The 20,732-nt window shown below is 38.7% G+C and overlaps 1 protein-coding gene across 2 annotated transcripts in view; it reads left to right on the top strand.

Annotated features, from left to right (window-relative positions):
• The window catches only part of CMSS1 (cms1 ribosomal small subunit homolog), a 150,695-nt gene extending 134,244 nt beyond the window's left edge, over positions 1–16,451 (top strand). For both annotated transcript variants that reach the window (XM_014067051.2, XM_014067052.2), the window contains exons 2-10: positions 1,268–1,362; positions 2,281–2,364; positions 4,512–4,641; positions 6,854–6,913; positions 10,015–10,117; positions 10,693–10,753; positions 11,718–11,805; positions 13,337–13,425; positions 16,228–16,451. In XM_014067051.2, coding sequence (XP_013922526.2) covers positions 1,268–1,362; positions 2,281–2,364; positions 4,512–4,641; positions 6,854–6,913; positions 10,015–10,117; positions 10,693–10,753; positions 11,718–11,805; positions 13,337–13,425; positions 16,228–16,311 — 794 coding nt within the window. In that variant the 3' untranslated portion in view covers positions 16,312–16,451. The remainder of the gene's footprint in view (positions 1–1,267; positions 1,363–2,280; positions 2,365–4,511; positions 4,642–6,853; positions 6,914–10,014; positions 10,118–10,692; positions 10,754–11,717; positions 11,806–13,336; positions 13,426–16,227) is intronic.
• The last annotated feature ends 4,281 nt before the right edge of the window (positions 16,452–20,732 follow it).

The raw sequence follows: 20,732 nt of genomic DNA, 5'->3' as shown, positions 1-20,732 counted from the left end.
TTCTTGGCAAGCTACAAGCTATGGATGTTTCCTCGGTTACAGTATGCAGTAGCTATTTTGGTTAGTAGTTGACTCAGCATATGAACAGAGCAGTGCAAATGTCTTTCAGTGCTTGGGAAAGAATACTGCAATCTATTGAAAATCTGTAGGATATTAGAATCTAATGAATTAGGATTAATTTTATTATTTGCAATAGTGCACTGAATATAAAAGGGGACATGGTGGCTCAGTGGCTAAGATGCTGAGCTTGTTGATCAGAAAGGTCAGCAGTTCAAATCCCTAGTGCCGCATAACAGAGTGATCTCCTGTTATTTGTTCCAGCTTCTGCCAACCTAGCAATTGGAAAGCATATTAAAAAATGCAAGTAGAAAAATAGGGACCACCTTTATTGGGAAGGTAACAGTGTCTCAAGAGCCTTTGGCATTTAGTCACGCCGGCCACATGACCATGGAGACGTTTTCGGACAAAGCTGGCTCTTCGGCTTTGAAATGGAGATGAGCACTGCCCCCTAGAGTCGGGAACACTAGCACATATGTGCGAGGGGAACCTTTACTTTTACTAAAGAATATAAGCAAGTCAGCAAAGAAGACAGCTGGCATAATGTATTGTTTCCAAGGTGATTTAAAACAAATGTCTCTATCTGGGCAATTGAAAAAAAAGAGAATAGTTTTAAAAAAATATAAACACAACCTTTCTTTTTATTTATGACTTATATTTTGTAAATATTTTGCAGTTCTTTTTACAGGTAGTCCTCAACTTATGTTCAATTGTTTAACACTGGACGGAGTTAAGACAGCCTTAGAAAAAGGTGCTTTATGGCCTGCAAACTACACCATTGTTAACTGCTACACCAACCCCAGGCTACGTGACTGCATTTTAGGCACTTAGAAACTGGCCCACGTGGTTATAGCATCTTGTGATCACATGATTGTGGTCCATCTCCCATATCCTTTCGTTTTTTTCTCTATCTGTTCCCATTCCTTTGTGGTCAACATTCAGTGAATCTTGAAACAATTAAGTATTGTGTCAAGCATTATTGGCTTATTTTTCAAAAGTTTTTCTTCACTTGTAAACATTTCCATTTTTATTTATTCAGAGAATACTTCAATAAAATTTGTTAAAAGTGCTGTCTTTTAACAGTCTTAGTAGTCTGTTTTTCTTCCATATTAATAATTACCTAATCAAGTTGCCAAGTTTAATGAACTCAAAGTTTGATAAGAGAACAATAGAATGTTGAACCCATTTTGAAATATGCTTTTATCTTTAGCCCTTTCAGATAATGAGGAAGAATGTGCTAATACAAGTGAAACAGTTCAGCAGACTTCAAGTTCAACTCTTGTTTCTTCAAGGAAAAGAAAAAAGGTTGGTTGATTTTATTTTCACTAATAGAAGGCAATCTAGTGCACAATAAAAAACATTTAATCAAGTCATTGTTCTCTGAATGAAAAGTATACTATTGAAATGCCTGAATATCTCAGTTTAAGATTCAAGGGGTATGTTAGAGTTACATAAGAAGACCAATGCAGCAAGTAACCCATTACCTCTGCCAAACATGGAGCAAGGACTCTTCAATATTTATGCATCATTCAACTAAGTATCTGTTTCCATATGGAAAATGTCCAGGCGTATAGTCGCGTCTCATTCTTGTTGAATACATGAACATGGACCGTATCTTTGCAAAGTATATTTGAAGGAAGGACAAGACCTGCGAACTCCCAGTTCACTTTCAATACTTTTTCAGTGCATAAAAGATTATCTGACCATCTTGCTCAAATGACCATTGATAAATGCAGAAAAGAGATCTACCTTATTATGAGCTCTAATATTTGGGAAATAATTATGCCATTATAATACAAATATCAACTTTGCATTACGGTTAAGTTATACAATAGGCAAGACAGTAGGCTAAATTCAAGATCCATATTAAAACCATCTCTTTTTTAGGATAGAGATCAAGATCAACAAAAAATTAAGACCTTTATGCCATTAAAATATCCCTTTCAGATTTTTTAAGTGTAATATTTAAAACTTCCTCTTAACTGATTTTATTCAGTCATAAAATATATGTTTTTGTCCAATTTTTTTATCTGCCTGGTTCCCTTTTTTCATTTATATTATAATGGAATAGTTTCTGCTGTTCTGTTGATCTTAATAGAAAAATAACAAGATTTCAAAAATTCTCATTTCCTGTAAAGTCTTGGCTGCCATGTACAAGCCATATTTGTATTTTAAAGTTCTTCCAAGTGCCAGCTCATAATTTTCATTTTTTCTTTCTTCCAGGCTACAGAATGCTTCCTCAATGTTGAGAAAGCGAAATCTAAGGATGAAAAAGAAATTGAAATGAAGCCAAAGAGAAAAAGAAAGGTAATTCCTCATTAACATTTTGAATGAATATTTAAAATTATACAGATTTTTTTATTTCATAATAATGATTGTTTAAAATAATAAATGATATATTAACTTGTCTCAATATCATTTATATTTTTTCTGTCATTTTTCATTCTTCCTCCAGTTCAAGGAAAAATACAATTGTAATCTAATCTAAAATACTCTATCCAAAAATCCTATTCTAAATGTAACTGAATTTAGAATGTAATCTATATGTAAATTTGTGTATCTAATATAAAAACAAATATTTTATTTTTCTATTAGTCATATTTTGCCATTCTTAGTAAAAAGCATCTCAAGGATGGCTGATATATTTATCACTACATGTATTCCCAGGTGGTAGGATACAGACAACATTGTGTTGGTTTAAAATGAGGTCTCTAGATTAGACTTCCTAATTTGCATACTTGGAAATTGGTTGCACTACTGACCATAACATGACTCAATGGATGGAAATCTAATGTGCACCTCATCCCCTTGCTAAAAAGTGATATATCAAAGCTTCATTTGACCAAAAGCATGATGGGAAGCAGAGACAATATTGTAGGAATATTTTGCCTTGCAATTATTTATTTATATTCACCTTGATTATTTTTACAAATAACTCAAGGAAGTGAATATATCCCAACAAATCTTCCTCCTCCTGGTAATTTAAGAAGAGTAAATATTAAAAAGCATAGAATAGTCATTTAGGGCAAATAAGTGTTGCCCATCCAAATATATTTTGTCACCCTTATCGTTATGAGGTAGGCCCTAATATGTCTAATGTTTGGTCAGATTCAGACTTTGTCTTTCTTCAGTGGTGCTCAATGCCTCAGTCACTTCCCTATTCAGGCTGCAATCAAAGCTTTAACTAGACAGAACTTCAGGCAAAATCCACATGCCCTATGGAATTCAGTAGGGTTCATTAGTTGTCTAGGAAGGCCACTCTAACAGACCATGGCTCCCTGTATGTTGCTGTATGTCCCTGTATGATCTAGGTGAGCCAGAGGACAACTCAAGACTGATCTCTCCATGGTAATGGACTGATGGTAATGTCTCCAATGCTAGATTGCGCTATAACTGCCCTGAGGCAAAAACCATATCTAATGTGTGACACACACATACACCAGGTATACATTGGGTCGTCTATTATTTTGAAAAAGTCCATGGTTGCCATGAATACAATGGATTCCAGAACCACTTCAGATTTAACATCAGTAGGTGGCAGGTTATAGTCCCCAAAGACCAACAACTTCAGCCTGGGAATAGAATCCAGCAGCTGATGCAGGGAGAATCCAGCAGCTGATGCAGGGAGAGCCGTGCAGAAACAATAATCCCAACTCTTCTAGAAGATCCAACTTCTAGAACCAACAAGAGTCTCAATCCTGTTATCTGTGAAGCAGTCCCTAAACATTCTCATTGACGCACAAGTGATAGTAGCGATCCATGGTATATGAGAAAGATTTGAGAAAAGGGGTGAAGAGATGCTGCCTAGAGAACCATCAGGTAAGAGTGGATATAATAGCTGGAGAAAGAAGCTCAGAAGGGACTTCTCGGGTCATAAAGGATACAAGGGGCGTTTTGTATTTTCCAACTTGCAAAATTGATGTCAACCTTCCCAGATATATAATACAGAAAACAGACCAGTCAATCTACTTCTACTTTATTATAAGTCTACATTAACAAAATTTTAAAAGCTGCTTTTCTCTAGGCACTTTGCAGCTGTGAAGCACCTGACACTCTTAAGGAGTTCCCACTATGGTTTCTGGAAATAATTATTTTTCCCAGTAGGCACTTTCCCACATCTGCATAATGGCAGAATCGGGAAGGCTGGTAACAGAAACATGGTAAGCAGTTCAGAAAACATTTATTTGTGTAAATGAAAGAAAAGGGGAAAGCTGCACATTCTTCAGGCTATTCATGAAGATATGCATTGTTTATGTTTCGTTTTTTATTAGGTCATTCATGTTATTTTGTCAAGAGTGAATCTATTTTTGTTGTTGTAAGCTATAACATTGTTCATGTATTAGGATATAAATGGCTATAATTGACTAGTTTAGAGCAAATGAAAAAAAATTGCAATGTATTTATTAGCTCCACACCATATGGATTATGCCTATTTTTTTCCCTTCCTTTTTTAGAAGAAAATTTCTGATCTTCTCACAGAAACTGTACCAAAGCCAGGTGTCCCAGCAGATGTACAAAAAATGCTCAATGAACATTTTGGAGCTAAACGTTCTGTGATTGAACTAGAAGAATTGAAACTGCCAGGTAATAAGGAGAGTATCAGTGCAGTACTACTCAGGATATTATTTTTTTTAAAAACAGTTTGTAACAATATCTGTTTTTTTTATGAAGTATTATTTGTGTATGATTTCTGAGTATTGTTTGACAAAAACAAATAAACATACCGCTGATAACTCCCAGACTTTTCAGTTTCAGATGTGATGTTTGTGTGAACTAATAACTCCATATGGACATGGAGATATGATGTCCATGTGGTTTTGACAGAACATTTATCATCAGCATAACCATAAAATTGTACCGGTCACTTATATAGGATTCTTAGGGAGACAAGCAGTCGTACTCATACTACAAACTTTCACTATTATATGCCTTGCAGCCGGGACTTCAAATTAAAAAAAAACTTCTATATAAATATAAACAAGGGCTTTTTAATTGATAACTCAGATATTTTTAATTGATCTAATTGATTTAATTGATCAAAGTTTTAGAATCACTTAACTGAGGCATAGGATAAAATTTAAATTAGCAAAGCAAAGTAGAATTATTTTGTAACTAGAAGATATGCAGCTAACTTGTGCCATCGTTTTGCACCTTAATGCACTGTAACACAATGTCTTAATGTCTTAATCAGTGTCCTGTAATCAATTGCCTTATTATATTGCTATACAGAATCAATACCTGATTTCTATTAGCATTTTTTTAGTACCCTATAGTGTGAGAAATCTTTGAATAAGATATTATTTTATGGTAATAATCAATGAAAGAAAGATTCACTGGTATTTCTATATGAAGAAAGAATAGAATAGAATATATCTTTATTACAGTCATAGATCAACAATAGACATCATATTTTCCAATATATTAAAAAAAATAGTGCTGACATTAATGGTGGATAATAACATCTCTGTTAAAAAAATACATGTTCTCAAACTGTTGGGTCACTCCCTAATTTATGTGGGTGAAAAGCCGATAAGTATGTGAATAAATATAATGTTCCAAAATTTCTTAGAGATATCTCCAAAAAATTGGTATAAGTTGACAGCTATAAGTCTGTAACCACATTTTTTTCTTGTGGACATTGCAGCAACACAGAATTTTGCCACTGCATGCGTTGTAGACGGGTTTGAGTCCTAGAGGAGAAAGCCTACATAAAAATTGTATGCCCTCCCTGGCAATCTCTCTAGTAAGGGGAGAATATATGCTGACCTATAAACTCTGTATAACTCACAGTACAATAAAACACGTGAGATATCTTCCACTTCTCCTTTACCACATATACATATCCGTTCTGCTATTGGTGTTCTTTTATACCTGACCTGAAGGAGTGCTGAAGGGAGAATGTTAAATCTGGCTGTTAAATGAAAAAAAGATATGAATATCAAGAGAGTTATAGTAGAAGATTGTGATTTCCTTATATTTGCATAATTCATTATTATTATCCATGCTGACTTGCTATATATGTCATGGATTTATACTTTTATTCTGTTTTTAAATAAATTGTCCTGGAATGTAGATGAAGAACACTATGTGAATACCTGTTTTATTTACTTAACAAAATACTTTATAAATCACAGAACTGCCTGATTGAAAATGAGAAAAAGTTTTGGTATCACTAAATAATTCTCAAAATTACATAACAAGCTGTTGGAAATATTTAAGAATGATTCCATGTAAAGTTTTATTATATAGTTTCCCTGCCCTGTTCATGGATATTGGAGAAGGAAGTTTACATCTTTTATTTATATTTATCCTATGTATGTGTGGGTTTTTGTATTTGGACTGTTTTTAATCACTAAAGAAATCCCATTAAGAGAAGCAAGATAGCAATATTGTTGCTGTGGGCTGATGATAGTCTGAAATCCACCTTGGATTTGGTGTTCTGGGTTGGGCTAGTGACTTAACAGTTTGCACATTCTATTTTGTCATAATGGTTAACCCTGGTTTTAAATGAGAAAGCTACAAAGTATCTCATCACAAATACATCCATTTCAGTAAAAAAATATCTTTAAGGATAATGGAGAGATAACTTTGAAAAGAATTTAAATTGGGTTCGATATTGTTCCCATCATTTGGTTAATCCACTATAAAGCTTTTTGTTATTAATTTTGGATGCTTGCAAAATTCTGCTTTCTGAAAGAGCATTTTGCCTGGCTTACAACAATGCAGCTTCCTGAAAATTTAATCCAAGGTCTTAGCTGTAGCATTAAGCAACAATAGTTGTCTATTATGGTTTCAGATTCCTGTTTCCTCCCTGCCAATGACCTCACCCACAGCTTTTCTTCCTACCTGAAAGAAAGTAAGTAATAATTTAGTCAGAAGTCATTCTATGTCATTCTTTTCTTAAAAGGCTTAAAATAATTTGAGATAATATATACATGTATGTTAATTGTGTGCTTATATTATGCTTTTTCAGAAAATGCTTACTTTATAGTATAAAGTATTATTCTGTCATATTGAACAATGTAGCTTCTAGTTTCATATGCTATATTTATAATGTAGATTGGATATAATTGAATGCTGAGCATCAAAAACCAAATAGAGAGAACAATTTTAATAATCCCTCTGTTAAAGCTTAATTGAAAAATGGACTTAAATATGTTTAATTTTGAAACACATTTCAAGTTTCATTGTTGTTGCTTTATTTTCAGTTATACTAACAAATATTATCCATGAGAGCTTATAGTAAATATTATGATAAAAACAACAATGAAAAGAAAAAAATACTACCTTACTTAACAGTCTCCATTTAATCTGATGAGTCCAAGACAGAAGCTCTTAAGATAAAATGGATGATCTTTGGGACTTATGTAACTCTCAGCCACATCATGCCTTCAAATTCTTGTCCATTCTTCTTTTTTGCAGAATAAATAATATAATAATATAAACCTATTTGGTTTATATGATATTGGAGGTAAATCTTTGAGACTGATTAAGTTAGTGAGATGCCATTTTAGCAACATTATTGACTAAATAATGCTTGGGGCATAGGTTGATTATATTGCGAGTATCATTTTAGAAAATAGCTAGTCTGAAGTTTACGACATATTGGAAACGTGCTTTATGAAACCTTTCCAAGACCATAGAACACTTATGGCTGTTGTAAACCATGGTGCTGGCACTCTCTTATAGTCATGTGATCACGATCTGGGTGCTTGGTAATCTGTTAAGTGCCCACAATCATGTGCTTCCCATTTGCAATTTTCTCTGTCAGCTCCTCAGAATGTCAATGAGGAAGCCTGAAAATGTCATCCAAGTTTTTAGTTACAGCAAATAAGCAACAATAATTATCTATTATGGCTTCAGTTGGCTGGAGAAACAGAGCTAAGTCCCTGATAATTTTGAGTACTATTTCTGCAACCTTCCACATGCAGAGGAGAGACGACATCTTCTCTTCCTGCAGGGTGCAGAAATGGAACTTTTATCCTGATGGTTTGAGCTCCATTTCTGCACTCCGCAAAAGTTCCCTTCCATACATGGAGGTGAGTTGAATTCTTTCAGCGAGGGGGAGGAACAGCCCACATGCTAACAATTTCAGCTCTGTTTCTCCACCCCACTGAAAGAATTCAGGTGCCTTCCATGCATGGAAGGGGAGCTGAATTCAATCAACGAGTCCCTGATTCTCAATCAGACAAGAGGATGCCAAAATCTAAGCAGAAAGCAAAGAGGCAGTGTGATACAGTAGTCACTATGGAGTTCTCCAGGTGGATGAGAGATGCCCTAGAACAGTGATGGCGAACCTTTTTGGCACAAAGTGCTGAAAAGTTCATGGGGAAATGTCGCCACGCTTCGGAAAAGCCGAACTTCCTGGTTCTAGCACACATGCACGCCCGCTGTGAATGTGAAGGACAGCTGATTGTCACATGTGCATGCACACCCGGAAGAGAAAAAGGCAAGGCTGTGCATGCCAAGAGACATGGCTTCATGTGCCACTTTGGGCACACGTGCCATAGGTTCGCCATCACAGCCTAGGAGGCCCAGGACAGGTCATCTGCACATCTCTGAAAATGCTTGGATTTTGGCAGGGAGAATTTTCAACTCCTGAGCATTGTATCTTCATTCCCCTGAGTCACCTCGCAGTCCTTACTCTATTCACTTAATGGCCTATATGATCACTTATGACCATATCCAGGAGTGCCAGGATTGCAGTAATTGAGCAAAGCAGTCACACGGGTAGTCACATGATATCTTATTTAATGACTGCTTCACTTAACAATCTAGATACCAGGCTCAATTGCACTTGTAAGTTGAGAACTACCTGTGAAAGATATGTCTCTTTAAGACTGCAGGCTGGGACTGCAGGCTGGGACTACATGTTCTCTAAGACTCCTTCCAATTTTTATATTTCATGTCTCTAAGTTAGAATAGAATAAAGATTCCTAACAATAGTTATTGCATATTTAAATAGCAGATTTATCCAAATACATTTGTAGAGGTCTTCAGTTGGAAGCTATTATACATTATATGTTTGACTTAATTTGTATCGTGGGTATTTTATCTTCTTTTGGCACATCCCAGTGACAAAAAATGTAAACTGCTTACAGAATTTTAGACAGTTATATTAATGTCAAATAGCCTGGTGAAATTACTCTTAAGAAAGTTGGCATTATTTGGCAATAGTTTATGCAATGAACAATCTGATTATAGCCAAGGTATTAGCAGGATTAAGCAAGAGTTTGTATTTTCTAGAAATTTTGTGACAATGTTATAGCTTTGCTCTGTGGGCTTCATGTTATGTTCTACCCTAACAATATTTGTGTCTTTTTTTCTTGCATGATTACACATTGGCCACTTTTTAATGTAAACCACGGGAATTCGAATAGTTGGGATTGTATTGCATAGTATAGAATATTCTATAATATATTATAGAATATTATCTTCTATTTATCATCTATCTTTATTTAACTTATCTATTAATATGTATACTTAACTTTGCTAGTTGTTTTCTTGTTTAATTCACTAGTATTTTCCTTTTTTTCTTTTATGTGTTCAAGAGTAAGGTAAGCTATTATTTAGGATGCGCTTTCATTTGATATTACAGAATATATCAAAAGTCAGGCAGGCCTTATAAACATGTTATATAAATAACATTAAATGTTCAAATGTGTGACCAATTTCTTCTAAATATTTCCTTACTTGATTGATACAAGATATTTGAACATTCCTAAGTACAGTAACGTTAATAAAGTTAATAAAACATTGTGATTGGCTTATGGTTTCTGGCTTTTGGTGCACCCTGTATATCTACTTTTAAAATAAAGAAGCTGTTATGTGATTCTTTTATTTAGGACATTAGTTACTTTGTGTAGACACAGGCTGTGCTCCATTAGCAGACTACCTCACTATTTTCTAATATGTCACATTACTGCATTAATTGAATCTTTGTTTTTCATGTTTCAGTCTGTCCTAAATGGGCAAAGCTCCATAAAAACCACACAGAGAAGTCATCAGTGGTGATGCTGGTAATTTGCAGCTCTGCTCTCCGGTGTCTGGAGCTCATCAGGTATTGTTTGCCATTGGGGAGAATCCTTTCTAAGGGTTTACCCAAAACCACCAAACTAAAGGGACAATTAGGGTATCAAGTTTTCTCAATCACTATTGGTAATAGGATGGGGTCATTCTCTAAATCCTGGTCTCACAATACTTGGGAAACATACTGGTGTAGTCCCAGCCTATTTTTTTAAAATAAAATATGATTTGTATATGCAAAGTATTAATTCATGGGATGAAATAATAAATGCATCCTAGTTAATTGCATCTTAATCAAGTCAGGTGACATTAGCTATCAGTAGGCTGTGTGAAAAGCTTGAAAGCTGCAAGATGTCTTGGTTTAGTTCCCACTTGAATGAATTCAGGATCTGAACCTCAACCTTCTTGCATCCAGAACAAAAATATTCGTTTTTCCTCCTGGCTGAAAAAAACCCCCATAAGTATGACACTCAAGTTACAGAATGGAATTATATATATTTTTCTGTTTTCATTTTCTTTTGGATAAATTTGGTGTTCTAATTTTAGTGCAAAAATTCCATCATTTTTATGTTTTCAATTTTCTTTTATTAACAGTATGTTCTTTCTTAGATCAATGGCAACGTTCAAAGGAGATGGGAGAGTTATGAAATTATTTGCAAAACATTTAAAGGTAAATACAGTCAAAGGAAAGTACTATCATTTTATCTAAATAGAAATATATTTTGTGCAAGAATATATGTCAGCCCCCCACGCCAGGCGGTCCGGCCTGCCATTCACTCGGGGGAGCCCTGACGGGAGACCGAGTACCTGCACGCAGGAGGGGATTATTCTACCGTCGCGGCAGACACCTAACTCCCAGCTGGTAGCTTGAACTGTTGTTTGGATTCGGAGAATGCAAACAGAGCTGATCTCAGCATCTGTGCATGGAACAAGTCTACATTCCAATTAAGCCTGCAGGAGCTGTTGGGGGCGTGCCAAGGGGATAGGGAGGAGCCACGGTAACACTTAAATGGTGGAAGGGAGTACTCAGCAGTAGCTCTGAATTCCATTCTCTCTGGTGTTTCACTGGGTGATGGTTAGAACGTGCCAGTATGTCAAGAAGAACAATACAATGTACAAATTACGTGTTGGTTTGTTTATTCCTTGTTTTCCAAACCGGAACCTGACAATATGTATATAGTCTTCCTTCCTTCCTTCCTTCCTTCCCTCCTATTTCTTTTTTTAAGGAGTGCACGCATTACCATAATTGCTTGATGAATGGCATAGAACATCTAAGCTCTAAAAAAATACATAATATTTCATTTGCCAAGGAAGCATACATTTGAAAAAAGACAACGTATGTACAACATTCTGCATAGTGTAAGATCTTTGGAGCAGGGAAACTGAGAAACAAGTTGCGTTCAGACATGAAAAATCAGCAACTACTAAGCCATTGGGCCATCCCATAAAGTAGATCTGGCTCAATTATAGATTTTGAGCTTTGCTGTATTGTTTTTCCATGTAACCATGTTGAATTTCTATATAGAATTGTCATGTAGTACACCTTTGAGCCTTTTAAAGAAAAGAATAAATGGTTATAATTACGATTCTTGTCTCCTGATCTACCTTTTCCCACTTCTGCTTTCTTGAAATAGATACAAGAACAAATACAAATGCTGGAAAAAGATGTTATTCATGTGGGAGTTGGGACACCTGGAAGGATAAAAGCACTAATACAACAAGGTAGAAAGTTACAGCATAACTTGGTTATGTGAAAATGAAATATACCGTATTTATCGGCGTATAACACGCAGTTTTAAAACTAAAATTGCAAGCTTAAACCCTGCCTGCGTGTTATACGCCGATACTGCGTGTTATACGCCGGGTCCCAAACTGCCTGCTCCAGCTGATTCACCGGCGCCCATGATACTCATAGAAGTGCAGCATCCATTTCATGGCAGCGTCGGCGGCTCTCCAGCTACCCTGCCTGATATAACCCCTACCTTGCAGCAGTGGCGGCAGCTCTCCAGCCACCTGCTGTTCGCTTTAACCCCATCATTGAACAAGCGGCGGCTGGAGAGCCGCCCGCTGCCTGATTTAACCCCATCCTAGCAGCAGCGGCTCGCAGCGGCCAGAGAGCCGCCCGCTGCCTGTATTTTTTCTCCATCATTGCGGGTGCTTACCTTCCCGCCCGCCTGCTCTCTGGTCCCAAGTGTACGCGCCGGCATTCTCCCAATCAGCTGTGAGTCCGCAGCCGCCCGCGCTGCTGTTTTAAAGGCTGCTCCTCAGGACCCTCCGAAAACTTTTTGGTTTTCCAAAAAGCAGTGATTCTGATTAAGTTTTTTTGCTCAAAGAGGTGTTTTTTCATTTCATATTTGCCTTTTAAGAGGAGTTAATGTTATAATTCATGTTCTAATGTTATAAATTTTAATCCAACATTAAGTTCCGAGCTTCCAAGTCATTTATTTTTAATGAAAAAAATTTTTACTCAAATTTTTGTGTTAAAATGGGGAATGCGTGTTATACGCCGGTGCGTGTTATACGCCGATAAATACGGTAATTATTTTTCAACTATTCCAATCATAGGAAAATTTTTCAAAAACTTAAGAATTACTGAAATAAAATGGGTATAGAAGCTGCTGCACAGAACGTGTTAAGTAAATTCATTAAAGCAGTGTCATGACACTGTCTCTTTTGTGTGCGCAATTGTATCACTTAATGCCATTCTAGAAGACCATCCAGAAACTTTAACTGGCGCAGAATATAGCAGAGCATACAGTAATGGAACCCCTAGGTTTATTGATTTAACGTTTCTGTTGCGTAAGCTACACTGAGTGCCAATTTCTTTCCAGATACTATTCAAGATGCTGGACATCACCTTTAAAGCCCTGTATAACGAATGGCCAGGCTACCTGTGGGACCAGGACATCTACCTGGTCCCTTCCCTCAAATATTGTCTTCTGATTGGAAGCACGGTTTTTCTGTCTTAACCCCTGTCCTATGGAAGACTCCTCCCACTAAAATTTTGCAGGCCTCCACCTTTTTAGCCTTCCGTAAGGCTAAAAGTCCTGGCTTTTCCTCCTTTTGTGTCAAAATGGGAAGATTTCATACTCAGAAGCTGAACAGGATCTTTGCTTTAAACAGCTGAGATGGACAGGGCTAAATGTGCAAAAGCTACCTGCCTTGGAATTGAACAGCAACAAAACAACTCTAAGAATCTTTTTGGCATGCAGATGTTCTATACTCAAGAGCCATCTTTTCCTTTCTCCTCCAGAAGGCCTTAAGCTGACTTCCTTGAAATATTTTATCTTGGACTGGAACCATAGGGATCAGAAATTAAGAAGATTAATTGACATCCCAGAGGTACAAACTTTTGTCTCTGTATATGTTGCTTGTTGGGTACTGATAGTGACATTTTATAGTTTACACTCTAGACAGGGCTGTCAAACTTGCATCATCACGGCATTGTCACATGACACATTGTGACTTTTCCCCCCTTCACTAAACTGGGTGTGGGAGTGGCCAGCGTGTGACGCATCTGGCTTGCGGGCTGCAAGTTTGACACCCCTGCTATAGATTTTTAAGAGAAGGGAGGTAGGATTTTATACATTCCAAACTAAAAATTTGCTTTGTTTATAATTTATGTTACAGATTATAAGCCCATTTCATATATAATAGAAACACAAACCTATATTTATCATTTATAGCCTACATAACAAAAGTTGCAGCCAGTTGTTCATTGACTGATAATCAAATTGACTTATCGTCATCAACATTTGCACCAAACCCACTTCTCACAACTTCTGGCAGGTAGCAAGTTTTTGTCTTGAATCAATCAAATTACCATAATTTAAATTAAATCTAACTAATAAAAAAGTTAATTTTTTTTTAAAAAGTCAAAATAAATATAGTGTTGCAACATAAGGATCTCAAGCCACAAGTGATTTACAAAAAAAATTAAGTCTGTACAAGATCTCTAGGATATTAAAAGTAAGGGGCCAGATTTTGAGGGAAAGCCTATATAAGAACAATCTGATCTGAACTCATCAAGAATAGTGATACTTTAGTTCCTTATTCCTGAAATTGTACAGATTGTAGATCATAGCTGATCATAAAAGAGATCTACAAATAATTTAGAAAAATTTTGGCTGATTTTCTGAAAAGGATTTCTGATTTTCAAATCCTAACTTCTATCTAAAGAGTGAGTTTTAAAAAATCTTTAAAACTTACACTAACTAATCTTGTACTTATGAAATAAACTTCACTGATAAAGCAAGACATCTGAATATAAAGTTTCCATGCAGGATAACTAAAAAGGTTACATTATTATTATTGCAATTAATGAATACAATTTCATAAATTTAATTATTTTTAAAGAACAGTAATATAAAGAATAAATTGAAAAATCCCTCATTTATATACAAACATGTATAAAACTCTTTTCCTATAATATTGGTAATTATCTAGTAGGGTCTAAAAATGTCAAAAACTAAAGAGAGAATATGCCCCCTGGTGGCCTTTTTTCAAATGTGAAATTTACGTATTAGCTCCTGCAATTAATAAAACATCTATTTAAAAGATGCTGGTGTCTGCAGAGATATGTCTTTATAGCAATAACTGTGGCTTTTCCTTTTTTCATTTTTAAAAAGTTACACTGACTTTATTTATTACATTTATTCTTTACTGCAATCTCACAGAACTCATCAGGTTTATGGAATATGGAAACCATCCACAGCAAAATAAAAGTAATAAAATCCTAACGATCTAAAAAAAAATCCAAAACCAGGTGTCATTCCTCAAATTCCAAAACAGCCTTTGTCAAGGTTGAAACTTTAATGGGAGGCTATTTCAGAGGATTGGAATTCTTCAGAAAAGCAGTACCTCTGAGCTCTTCCAAATTTGAGATTCCTCAAAGCAGTTGGGCTAATTCTGAATGTAAACTGATGCTAAGTTATAAAGAACACTCTATAGGTAAAACCAATACTTGAAATTGTACCCAGACTCTTATAGAAAGTCAATGCAGGGTCCATGGCACACAAGTAATGGGCTTCCATTAGTGAACACCACTAGGTACCTGAACTGCTGCATATTAGACCAAGTAAAGCTTCCAAGTGGTCTTTAAATGAAGCCAGCTGTGGCACATATCATAGTAATCTAAGGAAGTAATGATAAAGGCATGAGTTGTAGTACAAAGGTTCTTGCATAAAAGTAGGGCTGCAAATGGCATATTAGATTGCTGCAGAGGTGGTATTCAGCAGGTTCTGACCAGTGCTGGAGAACCGGTAGCGGAAACTTTGAGTAGTTACCACCTCTGTCTGCCCTCCCCCCCCCATCTATTCTCTGCCTCCCGAGTCCCAGCTGATCTGGAGGAAATGGGGATTTTGCAGTAACCTTCCCCTGGAGTGGAGTGGGAATGGAGATTTTACAGTATCTTTCCCTGCCACACCCACCAAGCCACGCCATGCCCACCAAGCCATGCCCATAGAACTGGTAGTAATTTTTTTTGAATCCCACCACCTTTCTGTTCTGTTAGGAGCCATAAATCCAAGAGGACACTCAGATACAGACTTGCCTCTTCAGTGGTAGGAATTCCTCCCAAGATACATCACTTCAAAGGATCTTCCCCACCCAGGCCCTCACTTACCCATCTTTTCCCGTCAAGACTCTGTCTCCTGTCACTGGGACAAGACCTAACAAGTTCACAAACACAACCTGGGACAGAGCATTTAGCTGGCCCAGGTGACACTTTCTTATTTTGTCACCAAATTCTTTTTAATGAGCAGCAAAGTATAGCAGTAACTCCACTAGAAATTCTTTCATGATAATACATAATTGTTACTCACCCTGTTAGAATTAGAAAATATTTTCTAAAACTTCAAACAAGTATATTAAATTTTCTTTTCAAACAAGTTCAAGAATTTTTACAGAGAAATTTAAATAATGGTATAGTTAAGCTACTGGCTTAGAATAGTTAATTAGTAAATGATTAGCTTCAGGTTTGATCTATTATTCATGCTAACTAATGCTTAGTACTTCATATCTAAATATTTATAGGAGCTATTATGCAAATATTAAAATGGGAGAACTAAGTTTTTAGCTCTGTATGCTTAAATTTGTAAAAAAAAAAGTGCATTAATTGTAATGCTGATAAATATTTTTTTTCAGATAAAAAAAGAAACAATTGAACTTCTAGAAAAGGAATTAATCAAGCTATGCAGAAATGGCTCCGTGAAATTGGGACTCTTTTAATGATTATTTCTACAGTCATTCTATCATCTGTTGGGCTCTGCTGTATTGAGCTGCCTTTAAAAGTGCACAAAGCTGAAGATGTGTGACAGATCCTTTTGTCATCCACCATTCTTTTATAATAAAACAGTATTTTATGTGAAGATCTCCACTCCATTTTTTTCAAATTTCTATCACAGAAGGCCTAAGAATTGTTTTAAAATTCCATACCTAAGAGAAATGAATTGAAATAATTAGAAAACATGATTCAAATAATATGTCTACTACAAGACAAACCATCCTAGCTGCAATCTGTCCCCATTCCATCTGCAACACAATAAAAAATAGCTTGCCTTGAAAAATTGTGCTAGAGAAACATTCCTATCACATATAGGAAAATATGCTAGATCTGTTGTCACGTTCACAATGTTGTTGTAATCCAGTTTCCCTCAAAATTCAATCACTATGAAACCCTTAAAGCAAAGAATGTATATATGTACATGTATTATGTCCTAGCAATTAGAAGACACTTGATACAGAATGAAAAATGTTAGTTTGGTTGAGTTATCTATCCAGTATCAGCAAGCTTAAAAAAGGAATTCAGTTTTTTTTTTAAAAAAAATATTTTTCCTGCTTTACGTTATGCAAGGCTTTTTTTAATAGAATAAGCATCCCACATTGTGCATTTTATTTTAAGTTAAATTTAAAATTGTTATAGACATTACCTAATTATAGCAACATATATAAAAACAGAGTGACTACAGTATGCTGAGCAGTGGTGGGTTACTAACTGGCTTACTACCAGTTCGTTCATGCTCGCGAGCGGTGGGTGGAGCGTCCCGCCGCCGCCACTGCCAGTTCAGCCAAACCAGGCCAAACCGGCAGCAACCCATCTCTGATGCTGAGGTAAAAACATGCAAAGGTAAGAAAGTACATTCTAAGAAAATAATCACCCATGACTATGCATTCATTCTTCTCTGAACTATAGCAATGACCACCCTGCACATTTAGAATTCATTTATGAGATAGAGTATTAACTTGTAAGAATTAAAAATGTAAGAACTTTGCAAGAAGGTTGTTTGTGCCAATATGTAGGAATTAGCATTAGTACCTAAAAAGTGGTGCTGTAATTTAAGAATGCTGTTTTCATCTGACAATACTATATTTATACATTTTCATTTGTCATCTATCTTCTTACATGGTGTTGTAACATTTAATGCAAAAAGCTTTTATGAACATAGAAGGAAGGTCTGCTTGACCTTCCTTGAATGTTTGTTGAGTGAACATGATAGGTCTGGGGGTGCGACCTGGGGCCCCCTCCACTGAGTGCAGAAGCAGAAGTGGATGGGAGCCCGGACTCGCCCCAGAGTGAAGGGTGTGTGTGGCCTGCCGGGAAGAATGGGGAGCATGGGAGGGGGGGTCTACGGGGGGGAGAGGGTCGGAGCATATCGGTTATGACTGGGAGGGGCAGATATGACAGGAGCTCTAGGGCTAGCCATTACCGGGGAAGAAGGACTCGCTACATTACAGCGATTCCTTGTTCCGGCCCTTCAGGCTCACCCCAAGAACCTGGTGGCAGAGATGATCAGGGCCCTGGTCTCAGGTTGCTGCTGCTGAATGCCAGGTCTGTTGTGAATAAGGCTCCTCTCGTCCAGGACTTAATATTAGATGAGGGGTTAGACCTGGCATGTATAACTGAAACCTGGCTGGGCCAAGAGGGAGGAGTCCCCCTCTCAGAAATGTGCCCAGATGGGTTCCAGGTGCTCCACCAACCAGGACACCAATGAAGGGGTGGGGGAGTAGCAGTGGTTGTCCGGGAGTCATTAGTTCCCCGTAGGAGCCCTGCCCCGGAGATTGTGGGGTGTGAGTCTCTCCTCTTGAAGTTGGACCTAGGGGTTCAAGTGGGCTTGTTTTTGACGTACCTACCTCCCAGCTGCGTCACAACAGCCCTGCCTGTGCTGCTAGAGGCAGTAGCCGGGTTGGAGTTAGAGTTCCCCAGGCTAATGGTGCTGGGGGACTTTAATCTACCATCTCTTGGCGAACACTCTGAAGGGGCACAGGAGTCCATGGCCTCCATGACAACCATGGACTTGACCCAAGTAGTTCAGGGCCCAACTCATAGAGCGGGACACACACTCGACCTCATATTTCTCTTGGGGCAGTGGAGACATGATCTGGAAATAAGGGGAATAGAGACCTCGCCCTTGTCATGGTCAGATCACTCCTTGCTGAGGCTTGACTTCAGGACACTACTCCCCCACTGCAGGGAGGTGGAACCGATTAAGTGGTTCTACCCCAGGTGCCTGATGGACCCAACGGGATTTCAGAAGGAGCTTGGAGAGATACCTGACTCCCTTGTCCGCAATCCGACCGAATCCTTAGTTGCTGCCTGGAATGTTGCGGCGACTGAGGCACTGGATCGGATTGCGCCTTTGAGGCCTCTCCACGGCAGTGGATCCAGGAGGAACTCCGGGAGATGAAGCACCAAAAGAGACGCCTAGAGTGACGTTGGAGGACTAGTAACTCTAAATCTGATCGAATGCTACTAAGAGCCTTCATTAGGACTTATCTAGTGGCGATACGGGCGGCAAAATGCAGGCATTTTTCCGCTCTTATTGCGTCTGCGGAATCCTGCCCAGCCACCCTGTTCAGGGTGACCCGCTCCCTCCTGAAAGGTGAGGGAGTGGGGGAACCCCTGCAGGGAAGATCTGAGAAATTTGTTCAGTTTTTGTCGGATAAAATCACTCAGCTTTGGACAGACCTTGACTCCACTTGGGCAATACCAGCCGAGATGCCGAGGGTAAGTCTAAGTCGGATTTCCTGGGATAGTTCGAATTTGTCACCCCTGAGGAAGTGGACAAGGCCATGGAAGCGATGAGCACCTCCACCTGTTTACTGGACCCGTGCCCCTCCTGGCTGGTTTTGACCTGCAGGGAGATGACATGCGGCTGGCTCCAGGCGATTACCAATGCTTCTTTGCAGGAGGGGTCTTTCCTGCAACCACTAAAGGAAGCGGCGGTGAGACCCCTCCTCAAGAAGCCTTCCCTGGATCCAGCCGTCTTGAAAAACTACCATCCTGCCTCCAACCTTCCTTTTTTGGGGAAGGTTGTTGAGAAGGTGGTGGCGCTTCAACTCCGACGGACCTTGAATGAAGCGGATTATCTGGATTCCTTTCAGTCTGGTCTCAGGCCTGGGTACAGCACAGAAACTGCTTTGGTCGCACTGATCGATGATCTCTGGCAGGCCAGGGATAGAGGGCATTCCTCTATCCTGGTGCTTCTTGACCTCTCAGTGGCTTTCGATACCATCGACCATGGTATTCTTCTGCGACGTCTGGAGGAGGTGGGAGTTGGAGGCACCGTTTTACGGTGGTTCTCCTCTTACCTCTCTGGTAGGTCGCATTCGGTGTTGGCTGGGGGACAGAGGTCGACCCCTAGGCCCCTCAAGTGTGGGGTGCCGCAGGGTTAAGTCCTGTCCCCCCTCCTATTTAACATCTACATGAAACCGCTGGGTGAGATCATACGACGGCACAGGATAAAGTACCATCAATATGCAGATGATACGCAATTGTATCTATCTGCCCCGTGCCAGCTCAGTGTAGCGGCGGACGTGATGTGCCGATGCCTGGAAGCTGTTGGGATCTGGATGGGGATGAACAAATTGGTGCTCAATCCCGATAAGACCAAGTGGCTTTGGATGTTACCCCCGAAGGACAGTTCAGACAGTCCATCCTTGATCCTGGGGGGTGAAGACTTATACCCCTCAGAGAGGGCTCGCAATTTGGGGGTCCTCCTGGATTCACAGCTGACACTGGAACACCATCTGTCGGCTGTGACCAGGGGGGCCTTTGCCCAGGTTCGCCTGGTACACCAATTGCGGCCCTACTTGGACCGGGGGGCACTTCAAACGGTCACTCATGCCCTTGTCACCTCAAGGCTGGATTATTGCAATGCGCTCTACATGGGGCTACCCTTGAAAAGCGTTTGGAGACTACAGCTAGTCCAGAATGCAGCTGCGTGAGCGATTTTGGGTGTACCAAGATACACCCATATTACACCTGTCCTCCGTGAGCTGCACTGGCTGCCAATTAGTCTCCGGACGCAATTCAAGGTGTTGGTTATCACCTTTAAAGCCCTACATGGCTCAGGACCATTGTATCTGCGGGACCACCTACTGCCACACACCTCCCAACGGCCGATAAGATCCCACAGGGTGGGCCTCCTTCAGATGCCGTCAGCCGGACAATGTCGGCTGGCGGGCTCCCGGAGGAGAGCCGGACAATGTTGGCTGCTCCGACCCTGTGGAACCAGCTACCCCCAGAGGTCCAGACCTTACCCACTCTCATGGTCTTCAGAAAAGCTGTTAAAACCTGGCTGTTCCGGCAGGCCTAGGGCTGTTGACCTTATTGTTAAGGTCCAGCCCCGATTAGAAATGTTATGTTGGGA

This window comes from Thamnophis sirtalis, unplaced genomic scaffold, assembly GCF_051295495.1.
Source record: "Thamnophis sirtalis isolate CommonGarterSnake01/CBP01778 unplaced genomic scaffold, rThaSir2_p1.2 scaffold_8, whole genome shotgun sequence".
NCBI lineage: Eukaryota > Metazoa > Chordata > Lepidosauria > Squamata > Natricidae > Thamnophis > Thamnophis sirtalis.
The sequence above is the reverse complement of the archived record's forward strand: the minus strand, read 5'-3'. Positions and strand labels throughout refer to the sequence as shown.